General features: G+C 41.0%; 1 protein-coding gene across 8 annotated transcripts in view; it reads right to left on the bottom strand.

Annotated features, from left to right (window-relative positions):
* Nucleotides 1-19,572, bottom strand: part of YAP1 (Yes1 associated transcriptional regulator) — a 140,188-nt gene that overhangs the window by 65,868 nt on the left and 54,748 nt on the right. For all 8 annotated transcript variants that reach the window (XM_073338081.2, XM_073338091.2, XM_073338101.2 and 5 more), the window contains exon 3: nt 6,936-7,051. In XM_073338081.2, coding sequence (XP_073194182.1) covers nt 6,936-7,051 — 116 coding nt within the window. The remainder of the gene's footprint in view (nt 1-6,935; nt 7,052-19,572) is intronic.

The raw sequence follows: 19,572 nt of genomic DNA, 5'->3' as shown, positions 1-19,572 counted from the left end.
CATGTCTACTGTTAATGGGATTTGTGCACCAGAATTCTGAAGCCCAAGGAATTAACCTGTCTGCTAGGGTCAGATCACATAAGAAGTCTGTAGCAGTGTAGAGAACTGGAAACAGGTCTCAAGTCCCAGACTAACACCATCACCACTGAACTAACCTTGCTCTCCACACATCTAAGACCATAAGAACATAAGACCTTAAGAATGGACATACTGGGTCAGACCAAAGGTCCACATTTAGCCCAGTATCCTGTCTTCCGACAGTGGCCAATGCCAGGTGCTTCAGAAGGAATGAACAGAACAGGTAATCATCAAGTGATCCATCCCCTGTCGCTCATTCCCAGCTTCTGGCAAACAGGCTACAGACACCATCCCTGCACACCCTGGCTAATAGCCATTGATGGACCTATCCTCCATGAACTTATCTAGTTCTTTTTTTAACCCTGTTATAGTCTCAGCCTTCACAACATCCTCTAGCAAAGAGTTCCACAGGTTGACTGTGTGCTGTGTGAAGAAATACTTACTTTTGTTTGTTTTAAACCTGCTGCCTATTAATTTCATTTGGTGACCCATAGTTCTTGTGTTGTGAAGCGTAAATAACACTTCCTTATTTACTTTCTCCACACCAGTCACCTCTTAATCCATGCATCCCAATGACACCAGACTCCAGAAAAGGACGATCTCACCTATCCCCTAGTCCCAGAGCCAGGAGATGACAGCTAGACAGGCAAAACCATTCAAATTCAGATGACTATGATGAAGATTAGAGAAAACTCCATGTCCTAATGGACGTAAAGCAAACGTTCTACTGCACTTAAGTGTTTGGGGGCAGGTAGTTCCTAAAAGTAAGATACCCTGGAAGCAAAACTCCAACAGATGGCAGTCCATCTGCCTGTGTGGACCTGAGAGTGAAAATCAGTCCACTAGTCCCAGACCAAGGGAGCCATGAGCAGAATTTCATTTCTAGATTAACAGGATATCCGTGAACAGGGCTTGGAAGAAAAAAAAAAAAAAAAAAAAGGAGCTTGCTCACTTAGCTGTAGAGTAGGAAACCTTCCTTGGGAAGTGCCATCAACTTCTGCAGAAAACAAAACCGCTGCTATCTGCTACAGTGCTTTCTTCTCGAGTCTGTAAAAGAGCTCCCATGCCTCTGCTGTTGCTCACAGCTTCGCCACACTGCAGAGCGAAAACTAACCAGAGTCCTGTCTGCGTTCATTGCTGTTTAGTTTTCTGAACAACTGTGAAACTAAACAGAATCATGTCACTTACATTGTGTAGCTGACTGAGCAATAGCAAAGCAAATACTGAGCCACTCACCAGGTGGAAAACTCAAAGGGTGGAGAAGAGGTAGAGCAGCAGACACTCTCTCGGGAAGGGGGGGGGGGGGGAGGGAAGAAGAAGGAGGGGAGGAAGATGACAGACAGAAGACCTGAAGGTGTCAAGTATATTTCCTATATAATTATAGAAGTTCCACTGACTTCAATGGGAGCAGAGTGCTTCTGAAATTCTCACTCATATATGTGTAGTGTACAGAGTACATATTTCTTTTCCAATGTAGATATTGGCAATTTCAATGACTGCTTTATCCAATATAAAATGTTTGATCACAAACACCTTCCCAATGCAAACAACATCCTGTTGCAATGGAAATGAGCCTTCTTCCTGTTCTATTCATCTTTGTTAACTTTGACACTATCTGGACAAAATTTTCAAAAAACTAGATTCCAATTCCAAACACAAGTTATCCTCTATAGAGAGTATTGAGATTCTGTCCCCGCCCTGAATAACTGAGGGTATAAATTAAGGAAACACAGAACATGTAGTTGCCAGAAGGGGTGGAAAAAGAGGACAGAAGGTAGATCAAACAAGTTTTATTAATGTATAGTGAGCAAATCTTACAATGTCTAATTTTTAAATAGAGATGGAGATAGGGCAGGAAGGGAACAAGACATTTCTTCTAAGGGTGATACATACAGCAAGTGGAGGTATGTACATAAATACTTACATCTGCCAACTTGATAACAAGTAAGTAATTAAGACCAAACAGTCCATAAATCCACAATTTGTCAAACTAAAGCAACAGCTAAACTCTAGTAGTAAAAGTCAGCTAATCCAGATAGTGCTATTATAAAACACCTTGAAGGTTTATTTTTAAATAAAAATTTCTGAGCAATTCACAAGGAGACAGTGGAATAGCTTCTCTTCATAACTATCTATCTATAACCGTCAGCCAGCCAACTATGTGATCCTATCAACCAAAAACTTTTAGGTGCTTCGTAATATCAAATGGTCCAAATCCACCAAGATGTCCAACACTACATGGGAACAGAGTCTAAAAAGATGCACATGGAATAATTTTGTACATCCTTCACCTTTATTGTTACATGAGAAAAAACAAAACATATTGCAGGGAACTTTTCTTCCCTCACCCCCACTACTTTTCAAATCTCAATCTTCTAACATGAGACTCTCACCAGAGTCGTAAACCTTCCATGGCTCAATTTCATGACAAGTTCCCAAAATGAGTAGCACCCCTCTAAATAAATGTAGCCCAACGTATGATGAGCTCTTACACACTTTTTTCATAATTTTTCTGATAAGCACATATAATATCCAGTTTTTACAGTGTACACAATATCATGAACTGTATGGAGAAAAGGTAAATTTGAAGCTAAAAATGAGCAGGAATCCTCAAGATAAAGGTAGTTGAAATTTACACCCTCCACAGGGCCCTGGTTCATTTGCTGCTATATTACCCACAAGGAGCTATAAACTACATATTTGCTTCTGTCCGCCTCTCTCACATGGCCATTTTCTTGCTAAATTCTAACCTAATTTAACAGTCACTTAAAATGTAGCTTTAAGTTCTGAGGATTTCTACCAAATACCACTAAAGAAAATTAATTCCGGGGGGGGGGGGGGTATAGAAGGCAAAAGGAAGGAAACGAGAACACTGATGGAATTGATGGACAGCATTAAAATAAAAAAATCTATTGCCAAATTACATTTGTAATGTCTCTACATGTTTGGCTGAAGAGGGCAAATTGAGCGGCCTGATGGGTAAAATTAATGATTCAAAGGACACAATTATGTTACTTGTACACTTCCTTTGTGCAAAATCTTCCACATCAGTTCTATCAACTATGAAAGCATAGAAAACTGACACGGTTATTTTTATTTTGAAATGTATATCTGTCTATCACTAAGGTACCTGAGCACCTTATATCACTTTAATAAGAGACTTACCAAAGCTATGCAGCTTTTTCTATAGAACAGTGGTTCCCAACCAGGGCTCTGGAGCCCCCTGGGGGGCCATGAGCAGGTTTCAGGGGGGCCATCAAGTAGGGCCTGCATTAGACTTGCTGGGGCTGAAGCCCAGGGCTCTGAGCCCCGCCACCTGTGGCTGAAGCTGAAGCCTGAGCAATGTACCTTTGCAGGGGTCCCTGTGGCATGGGGTCCCAGGCAATTGCCTGGCTTGCTATCCCTTAACGCTGGCCCTGGCTTTTATATGCAGAAAACCAGTTGTTATAGCACAGGTGGGCCGTGGAGTTTTTATAGCGTGTTGGCGGGGCAGGGGGCTTCAGAAAGAAAAAGGTTGTAAACATCTGCTGTAGAACTCTCAATCGGTATGTCTTTCAGTGGCACAGCAGAGGAGTCCAGAAACAACTATAAAGACCAATTTCTACTAGTAAATAGACCACATACAAAAACAAGTTATTTCTTCCCATTGTTGATGAGATGGAGAATTTTCTATTACTTCATTTAATCCAATTTGACACAGGAAGATTACATAGATTATTTTGTCTTTAATACTGCAACATCCCTTCCCACCAGTATGGTTCAAGAAATTTAGGCAGGTTACTTGGAACAAGCTCAAACCAGGAAGAGTGCAGCCATCTGCCTAACCATTTTTTTTTTTTTAAAAGAGTATTGAGATCTCTGGAACAAGAAGCATTAGATCACATTTCACTGCCAGTAACAATATTCATGCCAGCAAATCCCAACTTTTGGCATCAAAAAACTTTACTTTCCACCCTTACAAACCAATTCCTGAGGATAACTATTCAAATTAGGAAACTTAAGAAAACTATTCAGATCATTACTACTAGTAATAGTAAATATTTACATTATGGTAGCAACCAAAAAGCTTGAGGTCCCATTGTCCTGTGTGCTGTACTAACACAGAAAAACAATCCTTGCTCCCACAAAGGGAAGATACTTAGCAGTTGCCCATTTCATCCTTTCATTTCCCACTCTCTTTAGTCACACATTTAAGAATGCATTAATTACCAAACTCAGCAATAAAGTAAAAGAACAATGTATATGTGGCAAAATATGAAAGTATAGTTTAAAAAAATCAATTTTAATACATTAGGTACATTAAATCAAATTGGGTTGTCAATAGTAGCATCAATTTACAATGAATGCAGTCCTAGAATTCAATTCTCTCAACGTACTTTTGTTAAATACAAGAAAATTTTGGAACTATCAACTCTCCAAGCGAATTAAAAGGGTTAAAAAAAAATGTCAGCTGAAGTGTTTACTTGGCATCTCATTTTCTAAGTTCAATAGTCAAACCAGACAAAAATACGATAATCTTTTTGGTAATACACAAGAACCCTGTGTTAATTTTTACACAGTTTCTTTACAGAGCTGATCAAAATCAGATTTTGGGAGGAGAATTTACTAGACTGATCTACAATGCGGAAAGCCCTATTTAAAAAAAAAACAGACTAAGTCATGAACATTCATGCACTTGCATTAAACAAGGTTATTTTCCCAGAAGTATGAGACACCAAAGAGAAATGTCAATTTTAGAATAAACTTTAAGTTTGCATTGTGTGCCACTTCACGAATATCGACATCACTTTCTTCCTCTCAATCTCTGCAATAAGGTGAGATGAAAGTCTTTAAAGACAGCTTAAAATACAGAACAGCACAGTTCGGCAGTGAAAATTTAGTTCTCTGGTATAAGCAGAGAGATAAATAAATCAGGGTTGTGATAGTGGGAATGCCTCATTTCTCCCGTTCCCTATTCCTCTGAAGTCTCCAGATAAAGAATCCTGCAGGGGAATCATGTCTGTAACTTTCCCATCATACATTCCATACATTAACGGAAAAGTCATGGCTGAGTTAGATTATCTTTTCAGATAAGAGAAATCTTGGGATTTTTAATTGCACTCAGCCATGACCTCCTTAAATCCATCTAAGATCTCTTCATTTGTTTCGGGGATGGGGGAACTCCGACTGAACTCAGAGTGCTATCTCATCCCATTGCCTCGCCAGCAGTAAGTCAAGACAATGGCTTGACTTGCCTCCCCTTCAAAAGTCACAGCCACAAACTGTTCAATCTCATCTTTTGCCTGTTAATCTTTTGCTGCTGTCTGTAGTGTGTAAGCAGCAGCATAAAACAGATACAAACTTGTCTAAGCAGGGAATAAGATGCAGGCTCGTCTAAAAGGGGAATCTCGAGCAGCAGAGGGGATATTTTATCTCTATTTGGCACTGGTGCGACTGCTGCTGGAATAGTGTATGCTTTTCTGGTACCCATAGTTCAAGGAGGATGCAGATAAATTGGAGAAGGTTCAGAGAATAGCCATGAGAATGATTAAAAGATTGGAAAACATGCCTTACTGTGATAGACTCAAGGAGCTCAACCTATTTAGAGTAACAAAAAGAAGGTTAAGGGGTGATTTGATTACAGTCTGTAAGTATCTACATGGTGACTATATATTTAATAATGGGTTCTTCAATCTAGCGGAGAAAGGTAAAACATAATCCAATGGTTAGAAGTTGAAGCTAGATAAATTCAGACTGGAAATAAGGCACACATTTTTAACAGTGAGCGTAAATAACCACTGAAACAATTTACCAAGGGTTGTGGTGAATTCTCCATCTCTGACAATTTTTAAATCAAGATTGGGTATTTTTCTAAGAGATATACTCTAGGAATTATTTTGGGAAAGTTCAATGGACAGCGTTATTTAGGAAGTCAGAACTAGATGATCAAAATGGTCTCTTCTAGCATTGGAATATATGAATCTATATGCAGAGGACCAAAGAGGCACAAGAATGATCTTGAGGATGTAATGGTGATGAAGAGGCAGACAAAATAAAAATTAGACTTGGAGAGGAAGGAGCAGACAAAATATGAGGAAAGCCACAACAGCTATCACAAATTAGCAATGGGACCAAGATGATTTGCTTGCTCGCTAGAGTAGCAGGGCCAGGGAGCACGTGGAAAATAGTGAATTTTAGCCTATGGGAGTGTGCACCTTGCATTACTCTCGAGTGATGCCCCACAAGCTAGCTGAAAAAGCTGTGTTGACAGGCTCCAGGAGAAGCCAAATATGGTACTCCATCAGCTAAAGGAATGGTCACCATGATATGGGAACTTAGGAGTGGAGGAGGAGGAAGGAAAACATTGCATTTCCTCTGCCAAAAGGACTTTTCTTTTTGTGGGGAGATCTTCAAAAACAGATGTGAGAGAAACAGCCAGGTGGGAAGAACAAAATTCAAAAAGGCAGGAGGAGATGTGCAAGCACACCTCTGAAGGGGAGAAAAGAAAATAAACAACGTATTTAATATTTAGGAGGAAGATTTAGTTTACCACCTCATCTCTTAAAAAGTTAGTGTCCTCCATTAGAAAGCACAACAAAAATTAAATTACACTTATGCTGATGTTACAAATTCATGTCATCCCTTCAGCTCACGTCATCCAGTTGCTTAAGGCATCAAGATTTATGCATTTACATTTTAAAAAGGAAAGAAATATAATGTTTCTAAATTAGTGGAAAGAAACTAGTAAGGGCAGGGACATTGAGAGGAATTGTACTTTGTTATTGCAGAAGTTGAAATTTTGTCAAAAAGTTGTTCATACATTTGTAATGCCTTTCTTGGAAATATAAATAGAAAAATATTTATATATGTTTGCTTACCTGATGCTGAATTCATTATGTTCTGTTGCACTGGAGGACTGGTGGGGGCTGTAACATTCATCTGTGAAAGTATCGCCTTCCTAGGGTCTTGCCATGTTGTTGTTTGATCAATGTGACTGAGACAAAACAAAACAGAGTTAGACAGAGTCTCACGTATTCACAACAATGCTGTGCTAGAGCAGACAAAGTCTAAAACAGAGATTAGAAAACCCACACAGCAAAAGCATAATTCAAAACTATTAGCAAAAAACCTTATTCAGTCAGTTTTCCATAGGCCAGATTCTGAAACCTTTACTCTAGTAAGTAGCACTTTCTCCAGAAAGAGTCTCATTGATCCCACTGGGAACAATGGTGGTGAAAAGGGTATAAGAAACTGGCCCCTTGTGTTTTAAAGTATCTGTTCACAATCTCTTTTACCCTTCTACTTTATTACTTCTCATGTTTAGATGAGACTACAAAATCTTTCAAAACAAAAACAATTATGCCTATAATCTCATGCAGAATCAAGTAATTTAGTATAGTGTTAATTCCCCAAGCATTGACTATTAATCAGCTAATCAGTAAATCATTAGAGACTGACCAGACAGTACAGTCTATCAGAGTATTAAGTAATATGAGGGCTTCCCAATTTTTTTCTTTACGTGGACCATATTTTGAAATAGATTGTCTTAAGGACCACTTTCCTGCCCATTGACAACTAAATAGCCTCACTGTGGCAACCACAGCAATTGTATACTTGGAAAAGTAAAATAAAAAACAAAACAAAAATGTTTAGCTGCTTTTCAGTCTATTGGGGAAAACAGTAAGGAATGAACCACAACTATGTGATGAGATGGCTTTCTGCAGACCACCAGCACGTGTTCTGCAGACAACTAGAGTTCCACAAAACGCTGTGGGAACCACTGATTTCAAGGTAACTTGCTCAAAAGCTGGGGATGGCGTAGCCATCATTCACACAAAAATTGAAGCCATATCAAGTTTACCACCAGCAACTTCATTGTCATGTTAATAAATATTTATAATATGAAAGAGAAGGCTATTTAGGGAGTGGGATAAATAACCACATTTCTCTCCATATCACATCCATTAGGATTGCTCTGAAAGTGCACATAAAAATATTAAACTCAGATATGCACCAATCTTTTCTATAGCAAATACAGTAACTCCCCACTTAACATCCTCTCACTTAATGTTGTTTCCATCTTAAGTCCCTGCTCAATTACAGAACATGCTCCATTTAAAGTTGTGCAATGTTTTGCTATAACATCGCTTGGGTGCCTGCTTTGTCCATAGCTGGAAGCCCCCTTATCAGCTCCCCTACGCCCACCCACACACAGCGCCTCCCGCCTGCCAGCAGACCCCACAGATCAGAGCCTTCCCCCTCCTCCCTCTGCCTCCTGCCCATGGCAATCAGCTGGCTTGTGGTGTTCAGGAGGGAGGGGAAAGGAGCGAGGACTTGGCGCGTAGGCTCACCCACCCTCCCCTGCCTCTTGAATACTGCAAACCAGCTGATTGCCATGGGCAGGAGGCAGGGGAGGGAGGCTGCGCGCCAAGTCCTCGCTCCTCCCCCCTCCCTCCTACCACCTGAACGCTGCAGGCCAGCTGATTGCTGCAGGCAGGAGGCAGGGGAGGGAGGGGGGAGGAGCAAGGATGCAGTATGCAGAGTAAAAGGGGAGAAGAAGAGGAGGGTTGGGGGGGGAGGGGTGGACTGGGCAGGCCGAGGGTTAAGCCCCCCCCAGCTGCTTGCAGAGTAGGGGAAGCTGCTGCTGCACAATGTGCTTCTCCTAGCTTACAACACCTTCAGCCTCCTTGCCTGCCTCATTGTCTCCAGTGCCAGGGGGGCTGTACCCTGTGTGGGGTAAGGTGGTTGCACCTCCCAACTATAGTACTGTACTATATGGCAAAAAAAATTTTCCCTGGAACCTAACCCCCCCTCCCCATTTACATTCATTCTTATGGGGAAATTGGATTCACTTAACATTGTTTCACTTAAAGTCTCATTTTTCGGGCACAAAACTACAACGTTAAAGTGAGGAGTTACTGTATTGTTACTATGCAGTGTTCAACCAATCACCTAATTTGATATCAGGAATGATTTTCCACACTGTTGGTGTTTTGGCTTTCTTTGGGACATATGGGCATGTCCAATATAACCCGTTTCTAATACGGAAGTACTAAATTTAATACTGAAATCTAAACTGGCCAGGGATATCCAGATTTAAAGCAGACATTCCATCCATACATCATCCTGTCATGTCTAAGTTCCAATGTGCTTGGTATGCAAGATCATGCACGGATATGAACATATACAATGCGTATGTCATACATAAAGGAACAAATTAATGATGGGAGTGTCAGCCTTCACTGTGAATTATCCATTTGTGTGTCAGTGTTGCTGCTGTGTTTGCACACTAAGCCACATAGTAAAAATCCTTATTTACTTTTCCTTACAGGCACCCCTGTGTTTTTGGAATAGCCTCCACTTCTGTTCCAGATCCTGGTTTCTACCGGCCACAGATTATTAGTTATACACTTGAGCAAAGCATGGAAAGTATTATTTTCACTCGTTTATTATTCAACATTGCTCTACAAAGGAATTTAGCTAGACCAAATTGGATCACAGAAGAACCACCCACCAAAATTTAACAGTTTCTCATATAATGATATCAACAAAGTAGTTTAAAGTTTTTTAATATAATATTTGGTTAATATTTTAAAGTGCTATACACTATTTTAGTAATTATATAATAGACATATTGTTTAGAGCTGATCATATTAATCTAAACTGGTGGTCTAATTTGAAAAATGGAGATTACTTATCTGGAACTGGAGGTTCTTTAAGATGTGTAGTCCCTATCTGTATTCCATATGTGGATACACATGTGCACCATGCACCTGAGGTCGGATATTTCGAGCAAGTAGTGTTTGTTGGTCCACATACACACTGTTCTCCTCATCCTCTGAGCCAAACGTATAAGGGGCAGTGCAGATAGATGCCTTTCTAGTTCCTTCTTACCCTGAATCCAGTCATGATCCGCAACAGAGAGGAAGGAGAGTGGATAGTGAAACACACACAGGGACCACACATCTCGAAAAACTTCCAGTTACAGATAAGTAACCTCAATTTCTTCTGTGAGTGCTGGTCCCTATGTGTATTTCACACATGGGTAACTGTTAAGCAGTCATCAAACAAGGGGAGGGGGTGAGGATGCAGTTGGTATAGATGTCTAATACTCCTGTCCCCACAGCTGAATCTGCAGAAGAGGTCTGGACTATTGTCTAATGTTTGGTGAAAGTAAAAACGATGGAGCTCCAGGTAGCCATCCTACATATGTCCTAGCTAGGTCTCGAAGAGAAGCTGCAGAAGAAGATGTTTTGCTCTAATGGAGTGGGCGCTCCGGGAGAGGAATATGAGTCAGATGATAACAATACAAGGATGAGCTAGAGAGCCACTTAGAAAGTCTCTGAGCAGGTAACGCTTGTCCTTTAGGTTGATCCCTAAAGAAACAAAATAGTCTAGGTGTTCTCCGAATTGATTTGTTCCATGCAGGTTGAACCCCAAAGCCTATTGGATACAGAGAGAGTAAACTAGTATCTCCTCATTGGAAGCATGAGGTTTTGGAAAGAATACTGGTATGTGAATAGGTTCACTGATATGAAACTCAGAAATTATCTAAGGGATGAATTTTGGGTGGAAATGAAGGGAAACCTTCTCTTTATGAAATACGGTGTATGATGGGTCTGCCATAAGCGTCTCCAGTTCACTCACTCTTCTGGCAGATGTGATGGTGACTAAGGAGGCAACTTTCATAGAGAGATAGGACATTAAGCAGGTGGTGAGTGGGTCAAAAGGCAGTCTGGTAAGTACTGCAAGAACAAGATTAAGATCCCACTAAGTTGTTCATTTTGCCACTGGTGGCAATGTCCTAATGAGGCCCCTCAGAAATCTGGTTGTAGTGGGATGAGTGAAAACAGTATAATCTTCAAATGAAGGATGGAAGGTACTGATTGCTGAAAGATGGACCTGCACCGAGAGAATGGAAAGACCTGATATCTGGAGAGTGAGTAGATAGTCTGGATTAACAGGAATTCCTGTGAATTCAGGGGATATGGTTCTGCTGTATACAGGTGGAGAAATGTCTCCCTTTGCCCAGATAGCATTTTCTGATGGAGTCCTTTCTACTTTGCTTGAGAATACATTGAACAAACTCTGAACATGAATGTTCCAGGTCTGACACCCATCGAAATATGGAGGTGGAGCCGTGAGATGAAAAGAGCTTGGGTTGAGGTATCTGACCCCTCACTGGCATGACATTCATAGAAGATCTGAAAATCAAAACTGCCTGGGCCAGTTGGGCGTGAAAAGAATGAACCAAGCTCTACTATGGTGAATCTTTTGTAGGACCTGTGATATCACTGGGATAGGAAGAAAGGCATACCTGAGGTAGTTCATCTAGACGGGTGTTACACTAGAGCCTTGGCCCAGAGCTGCTCTTGAGCAGTACAGAGGAAACTTTTTGTCTGTCTGGGAGGCAAACGGGTACAAGAATAGGTGAGGATCTTGTTTACGACACAACAACATAGCTCCCATTCGTGGTCTGTGGAGAAGTATATGCCGAGATGGTCTGCCAGAGTTCTGTACACCTAGAAGGTATATATGTTGCTTCAGAGAGAAAAAGGGATCCTGCTCCACCTGGTTTATGTAGAAAACAGCTGTCATGTTGTCTGACATTATCTGAATATGGTGGGACCAAATGAGTGGAAGGAATGCATTGCAGGCTAGACGTACCACTCTCTAGTAGGCGGATATGCATCCTGGCATCCTAAGAGACCAAGTGCCTTGTGCAATGTGTTTATCCATGTGGGCTCCCCTAACTATGAGAGATGCATCTGTGATAATGGTCACATCAGGTGTGGGTGTAAGGAAAGGGTCTCCCACACACTCACTTGGCTCTATCCTCCAAACTACAGAAGCCATGACCTTTGTGGGAATTGTTACCCTAGTATTCATACACAGACCACAGCTAGGCCTGTAGGTAATGGAAGTGGAGCCTGGCAAACGGTGTTACATAAATACATGAGGCCATGTGGCCTTGTAGGGAAAGGCAGACCTTGACTGTGGTCTGAAGGTGAGTTGTCTTACCAAGTTGTTCACAACTAAGACTTGATCTACACTACATACTTAGTTTGATATAACTATAAAGTTTATGGTCTTTGTGAGAATCAAAGTGGAATTTTCCATATTGACCAAGGAAGGTAGCAGACAAATTAGGAATAGGGTAGACAACTGAACTTTTCTGCTGGATCTACCCATCAGAAGCCAGTTGCCAAGCTCATCTGGGCTGCCACCACTGAAGTCCTTTGTGAAGTCCCTGGATTCTGTAGTTAGACTGAATGGGAGCACTCTGAATTGGTATTGGATCTTGTCTTACCAAGAATCTGAGGAACCTATTGTGGGATGAGAGAATGCACACATGAAAGAAGGCATCTTTCATAACAAGAGCCACAAACCATGTGCCCTCCTTGAGAAAAGGCATTATTAATGCCAATGTGACCATGAGAAATTCTGGATTTTCAAACAAAGATGATGAGTGGTCATAGATCGAGAATTGGTTTCCAACCTCTGATTTTGTTGGGGGAAAAAGAAATATGGGAAATAGAACCCTTTCCCTTGATGTTGAGGTGGCCTGTGCTCTATAGCCCCTCGCTGAAGAAGAGACTCCACCTCCTGATGGAGGTCCTCTGAATAAGAGTGGTCCCTAAAAAGGGGGTTTGTGATGGGGAGGAGACACAAACTTGATTGTGTAGCTGGAGTGAATAATCCTTAGCATCCACTTGTCCAACCTTACTGCCCTCCAGTTGTGAGTAAAGTGGGTGAGGTGGCCAACACAGGTTTGGGGGGCAGTGAAGGATGGCATTAATAGAGGAATATGGCTCTTGAGCATCCCATCAAAAGGAACACCTGGATGGTGGGTGGGCTTGCGTGGCAGCAGTTGAAGTGGAAGAAGTCACAAATCTGGGTTTTTGTACCCTCTTGCACTTACGTGACAGTTCATAAGAACACAGGTGATAAAAGTGTTGAGGAGGTGGTCTAGGCTTATAAACCTGCTTATGGTGCCCTCTCTCTGAAGCCAGGGTATAAATACCCAGGGAGAGTAGGGTTGTCCTAGAGTCCTTATGTGGGTGTAGCGACTCACCTGTCTCTTCAATGAAGAGATTAGACTCATCAATGGGCAAGTCCTCACTGGTATTCTGAACTTCCCTAGGTAACCCCAAAGAGTGAAGCCAGGTCTCTCGCCTCATGACTATAGCCATGGCAATCACTCTGGATGCAGTGTCAGCTGCATACACCACCATTTGGAGAAAAAATTTGCTTTCAAGAATGAAGGCTTGGAATTGAGCCCCGTCCTCCAGTGGAAGTTTGCCTTTGAATTCCAGAAATACGGATTAATTTGTGAATTCATATTTTGCTAACAGGGCCTGGTAGTTAGCAATTCTGAATTGAAGGCTGATCAGTGAAGATGCCTTGATTTTCTGGGGAGGAAGGTATTTAGCACCCTTATCTGACAGAGTTGCCTTGGTCTGACGCCACCTGGATCTTTCTATGACTGCCTGCTCCACCAAGGAATTGGGCACTGGGTGGGTAAATAAGAACTTTGCCCTTTCAGCTGGAATAAAATAATGTTTTTAGCCCCTTTCAGGGCACAGGAGGCTGGGGCATGGAATACTGCCCTGGCAGATTCCATTAATGGCCTTGTTTACTGGGAGGGCCACCATGCTACGGCCAGAGGTTTTTAAGGTGTCTGGGAGTCTATGTTACATGTCACTGACCTGTTCAAGAGGGATCCTGAGCTTCATTGCCACCCTCTACAAGAGCTCCTAGTATTGCCTGCGGTCATCAGGCAGAGACAGGCATGACAGAGCGACTACCTGATCTGGTGCTGAGGATGACACACCTCTTGGAACTGTCCAGCGGAGCCAACTCAATTTCCTCCTCTGTGTACTTTGATGGGCTGGGCACTACTGATCAGGGAAGAGGGATGGTGTGATTCTCATTCAGATCCAGGGCATCTAGTATATGGATCTATGAGCCCTAGCAGGGCCAGTATGAAGCGTTGACTGGTTGAGGAGGACCTCAAGGTTTTGGACACCAACAGTCCCTGGGTAGCCATTTCTGGGAGGAAGGCAGCTCCAAGACTGAGGAATTTGTATCCAGACTGGACTCTCTCAAAGGGGTGAAGATTCTCCAGAACATCAGACTCATCTTATGAAAAGGTAGGTTCAAATTCTACCTATAGTACCGGTGGAAGCATGCTCCGGTCTGTGGATGGGGTACGAGAGAGGCCATCTCTCTTTGAGGTGTTGTCAGGAGGAGGAACGGACCTGAAAGAACAGGAGATTGTAGGTAGGGTAAGACAAAAATATGCTCTGGTGAGTTTGAGGAGACAAGGAGGTTAGACCAATGGATACAGCATATCTAAGAAGACAGCTCTTGGCATATCCTTTCTGAAGTATGTTGGTGCCATCGAATGGAAGTCCAACATAGAACTTCCAACCAGAGACTGTGTGCGCCCATCTGTTAGCCTGTGAATTGGAGCCGGAGCCAGAGCCAGAACCAACAGATCCTTCTTCCTTTGCAACTTCTCTTCTCTATGCGAAGATTTATGAGAACCGGGGTCTTTAGGAGGGCATGCAAGGACTTGTGCAACTTGGACTGAGGCAGACAGGGATTCTTTTTCTTAGAGCAGATCTAATGGGAATGCTTATGTTTATCCTCATGTCCCCTACTTTCGTGAGAGAGTTTCTTAGGCTTAATGTTTTTGGCCTCTGCGCCAGGGGTCATGCATAGACAGGTGCTGCTTGCTGTCTAAGGCTGAGGCTGCTGTATAGGGGAATCTCCCAGGCCTGGATCCAACTGAGGTCTCATTGACTTCTCCATGAAATGTTTCTGCAGATGGAGCTCTCATCTCTTGTGGGTTTGGGGAGGGAATAAGTGACAACTTGGCAGTGATCTGAGCCTCCCCAAAGCAGTAAAGGCAGCGCTGGTGTTTTGTCACTGATGGAGAAGGAGCAGATACAGCAGATACAGTTCCTGAACCTCTCAACTCTGGGCATGGCCTTTCTCTGTGGGGAAAACTCCCTGAGGTGGGGAGAACTACACTAACTATAAACATTAAAAGACTAAATACCAAAACTATGCACAAACACATATATTTATAGATTAGACGTTAGATGAAAATAGTTTTGGACACAGAGGATTGTGACTCAGACCATACCACGGTAAGAAGGAAATAGAAACACATTGGTCTTCACTTCCCCTTATACCCTCGATTCAGAGCACGAGGAGAAAACTGTACATTTGCAAATCAACAGACACTATTTCCTAGAAATCTCTGATCTCAGGTGTAAGGTGCACATGTGTACCCATGTGTGGAATACACATAGGGACCAGTACTCGAAGAAGAATTTGCAATTATTCTGACTGTCACTACAACTGTGTACAATAAGTGCTCCTAACCTTAATACTTCAAAACAGGATATATTCCTTCTCCCTGGGAGCTTGCACCAACATTGTGTGTATAAACTATAGCCCAATTTTGCATAACCTAGCCAATCATTTCTTCTTTTTAGTTCCTTTTTATTGTATTACTATGGTGCCTAGAAGCCCTAGTCATGGACCAGGACATCATTTTGTTAAGTGCTGTACAGACAAAACAAAAAAGACAATCCTTGCCTTTTAGAGCTTACACCTTCACGGGACTATGCAGAGACTTACTAAAAATTCTATGAAGTCAATTTACTGAGACTAAAGAAAACAGATTAGACTGCACTAAGTAATTCAAGTAAAAAGTTTTAAGAAGTCAATTTTAAGTTTTGTCTTTAGGATAGAAAGCATACTTTTAAATAATTGTGAAGAAACAGATACCAAATACAAATCAATCACAACCTCAAAGGTGTGTTAGGATTTGGAGTGTCTATTCATAAGGATTTAATTTGAGTTCTTAATTGTTAAATGGACTGTTTTGTTAATATTAAATGTGTAATATTGTAAAGTGACCTTGGGTACTTCCTTTCATTTAAAGAAATGCATTCTTTTTTGTATTTTTAATAGTTGTATAGGCACCTAGACATTTAGTAAATCTAAATATATAAATGAAGATGGTTCCACATGCTGAACCAAGATATTTTGATATTCCCAAAGAGCATAAATATTTATTCATCCTAAATTTAGCTCTTAGAACAATATAGATAGCATTCCATAGCTACACATCCTGATTAAATTGAAAACATGATTTTTCCAGTAGCTGTACCAAAGATATTGAAAAAACACTCAACAGGAAACTAAAGGAAAAAAAGGAACACTCAATTCTAGGCCAGAACTCACTGACCTATTGAACTTTAAAATAGTTATAAAAATAGTGGTGAATGTCATTTTCAGTGAAAAATATTAATTCATATTAATGTAAATCCCCACTCTGCCACCAGGAAAGGCACGTTATCAACTCTTCCCACCAATAGGAAAAAATCCACAAGTATTGCAGGGCCAATTAAAATAGCATCACTGTGAAACAGCAACTAATTTCATGCAAGGATGTCTAAAGTTGTGCTGACAACCAACAAAGCTAGTACACAAGCTATCAGAAGTTCAGCTCCATTAGGAAACAGACAGGGAAATATCCATGTTTATCAAATGCAGTAAGACATAATAAGCCAAAAGGTTTTTAACCATTGTTTATATAAATAGGGTATTACATTCAATACAGAATAAACAGATTGCAGCCCCTGTCAAAAATACTTTCAATAGCTAGGACTAAGCAATTTTTCTTATTTGGAAAGCTGCTCTTATTGCCAATTAATTTGGAACAGCAATGAAATCAGGTAAAGATAACATAGATGTAAAAAATGTTGCTCCGTAATTTTTCATCAAAACAATGTGTTTAAATCACAGTACCAGCATGTGCCACCACCCTTTCCATTTCTAATTTGTCAAGTACGCTTACTCAGAATTCCACAAAATCACCAAACTCAAGATTACACATTTGATTATTGCAGTTTATCTAAAATTAACGTTTTGTGTGTGTGTGTGTGTGTGTGTGTGTGTGTGAGTGAGAGAGATTTATATATATATATAAATAAAATGTATATTTATGTGAGGGCCAGATTTGATGGTCTATAATATAGTGAATCAAAACTGCAAAATGACTTGCTCAAACAAAAGAAGATATCAGTAGCCTTCTCAAAACAAAAGTGCACATGTGGGGGGGGGGGGGGAAGAAGATGGTTTTACAGGAGTGTTAGTTTAGAAAGGTAACTACTTCACTTAGTAAGTTTATCATCTCTACAGAGGCAACAGTGAAGTATTCGCCTTGGAACGTTATGCATAAAAAAAGTCACATAAGTCTGCCAGTCCCGGCTCCCACTTCAACCTAATCTAAAAATGTAAGGAACATAAAAATACCACTTCCTTGGGAAGTTATGAAGTGAAGATAAACCCATACAAGACTACTATTCTGAAAACCTTCAGCTATGAATCCCCATAAGATCCCCAAATTTATGGAAATATATAATATATAAAATGTTACTGGTCTTTAAAAGAGAACTTAAAAAAATAACCAAATAATAAAAAAAAAACAGGTAGAAGTGAAAAATTCCTAAATTATGAAAAAAAGCAAAAATCTGTGATGACAATAAAATGTGTTCCAATAATAAATTTAAATACTGTAATAGATACATGTCGACTTTTTAAAATCAACTGGTCCATCTAATTTTATGCATCAAGTACATAGCTACTTCTGATAGTGGTCAGATCTATGAAAACAATATGTTGCCAGATGGGAAAGAGTTTTTCCTTTCACTTTGAACAACAGTGTAGAGAAAGCTCTGCAAGAACATAGTATCCAATGTTTGAATTTGTTCACAGAGCTCTGGCACCAACATTACATTATTATTTCCTCCTTAAATGAACTGATTTTACAAAATAGCTCATTTATGCACTTGACACCAGGGCCAACTGTCACAGTCCCTACACTTAATTCATAAATCTCTTATAATATCTCAGCCAGCTACTGATGCAGCACAAACACCAACTACAGACAGGTTCATGTATGTCTTAAACATCTACAGAAACAATGAAAAAGACAAATGAATCATCATGCTCCCTAAGAAGGCTATATTAAACATAGTACAGGACATAAGCTAGAGCTCAAAAGACTATCAATACTTGAGCTAAAGAGTCCAATCTTTGTATCAAATGCATAGAACAAACATCAGGCTTTTAACAGAGATGGGTAGGCAATCTTAGAACACAATCAATTACAACACTTCCAGAATATTAAGGAAAGTAAACATGTCAGCAGCAATGAATGCCCTAAATCCAACATCTAGCCAGACAAGATGAGTGAAGAAGGCCACATATCTAGGTTATGTATATATGTAATGTCTAGGAGGGGTAAGTCTCTGCTGATTCCTTCAAATATTGGCCAAGTTTATGATGAAACCAATTAAAGCATTTCAATTTTGGAAGTTATGCTTAACCCAAATGTTATCTGCATGTAACAAGAGTATTTGTTAGCAGCGCATATGTCAACTCTGACGTCAAGAAGGGACATTTCCAAAATTCCAAGTAATGCAAAATTCAAATGGCATTTTTTAGAAGTCACATCACAATAAAAGTGAGTCTGAAGTTGTTGAGTTTTATTTTAAATTTAATCTGACATCAAGAGAGATTGGGAATGGCCACACTCCTGAAGACCCAGCCAACCAATCTGGGATGGTTTCAAATTACATTTTAAAAATTGATTCTCAGTTTCCTCCTCTATGGTCTCCAACCCCAACTGTGAAAAAAGCTGCCCTTGCTCCCAGGAAGATGAATATAAGGAATCTCACTGCACTTTCTGGGCCTATAGAAATAAGAGCAACACTTGAAAGGTTCACTCTTGAGATAATCCATAAGTGGGTTCCTTGAACTTTATGGATGCGCCCTAAGCCCTGCTTGGGGGAAGGGAAGGGAAGGGAAAGCCTAGCCTTCACACAGCACAGCTATTTGGTCTCACTGAATCAGCAAGAAGTGGTTACATAAGGGTTAACTCAGAACTTGTTAAAGGGGACAAGGGAAACGGTCAGAAATAAGGAGTGGAGCTACCGAGCTCCTTGCTGCCAACTCTCCTGCTTGTTCCTCCTTCTCTTGGGTGCTCTCCCTCTCGTCCCTCCAGGGCTGGCTATTTGGAGGAGAGTGAGAAAGCAGTGGGGCATAGCTGGCCCATAGTATGAGCAATGTCCAGTCACCCCAGGCAATTCTGTGCCCTTCCCTGATACCTCAGAGGCAACCAGAGGAGTAGAGAGGTTGTTCCAGCAAGAGAGGCCTGCCAGACATGCTATACTGGGAGTTGCTGTGGTCAGCTACCTCTGAATCAGAAGAGGGTTTTCTAACAATCCTGCTGCAGACTCCCCGCCCCCAAGTTAAACAGCCTAATAACACTTAAAATACAATAAGCTGAATATTAAGAATAAAAAGGATCCCTTCTTGGCCGTTTTGTTTCCTTGTTACTCTAAGCAGGAGGTATGCTAGACTTCCTGAAGGTGACAGATGCCGTTCAAACCGGATGGCTAGGTTTTCAGGGGTGTGGCCAGTTCCAGC

The sequence above is a fragment of the Lepidochelys kempii genome, chromosome 1 (assembly GCF_965140285.1).
Source record: "Lepidochelys kempii isolate rLepKem1 chromosome 1, rLepKem1.hap1, whole genome shotgun sequence".
Taxonomy (NCBI): Eukaryota; Metazoa; Chordata; order Testudines; family Cheloniidae; genus Lepidochelys; species Lepidochelys kempii.
This window is presented reverse-complemented; position numbering and strand designations above follow the sequence as displayed.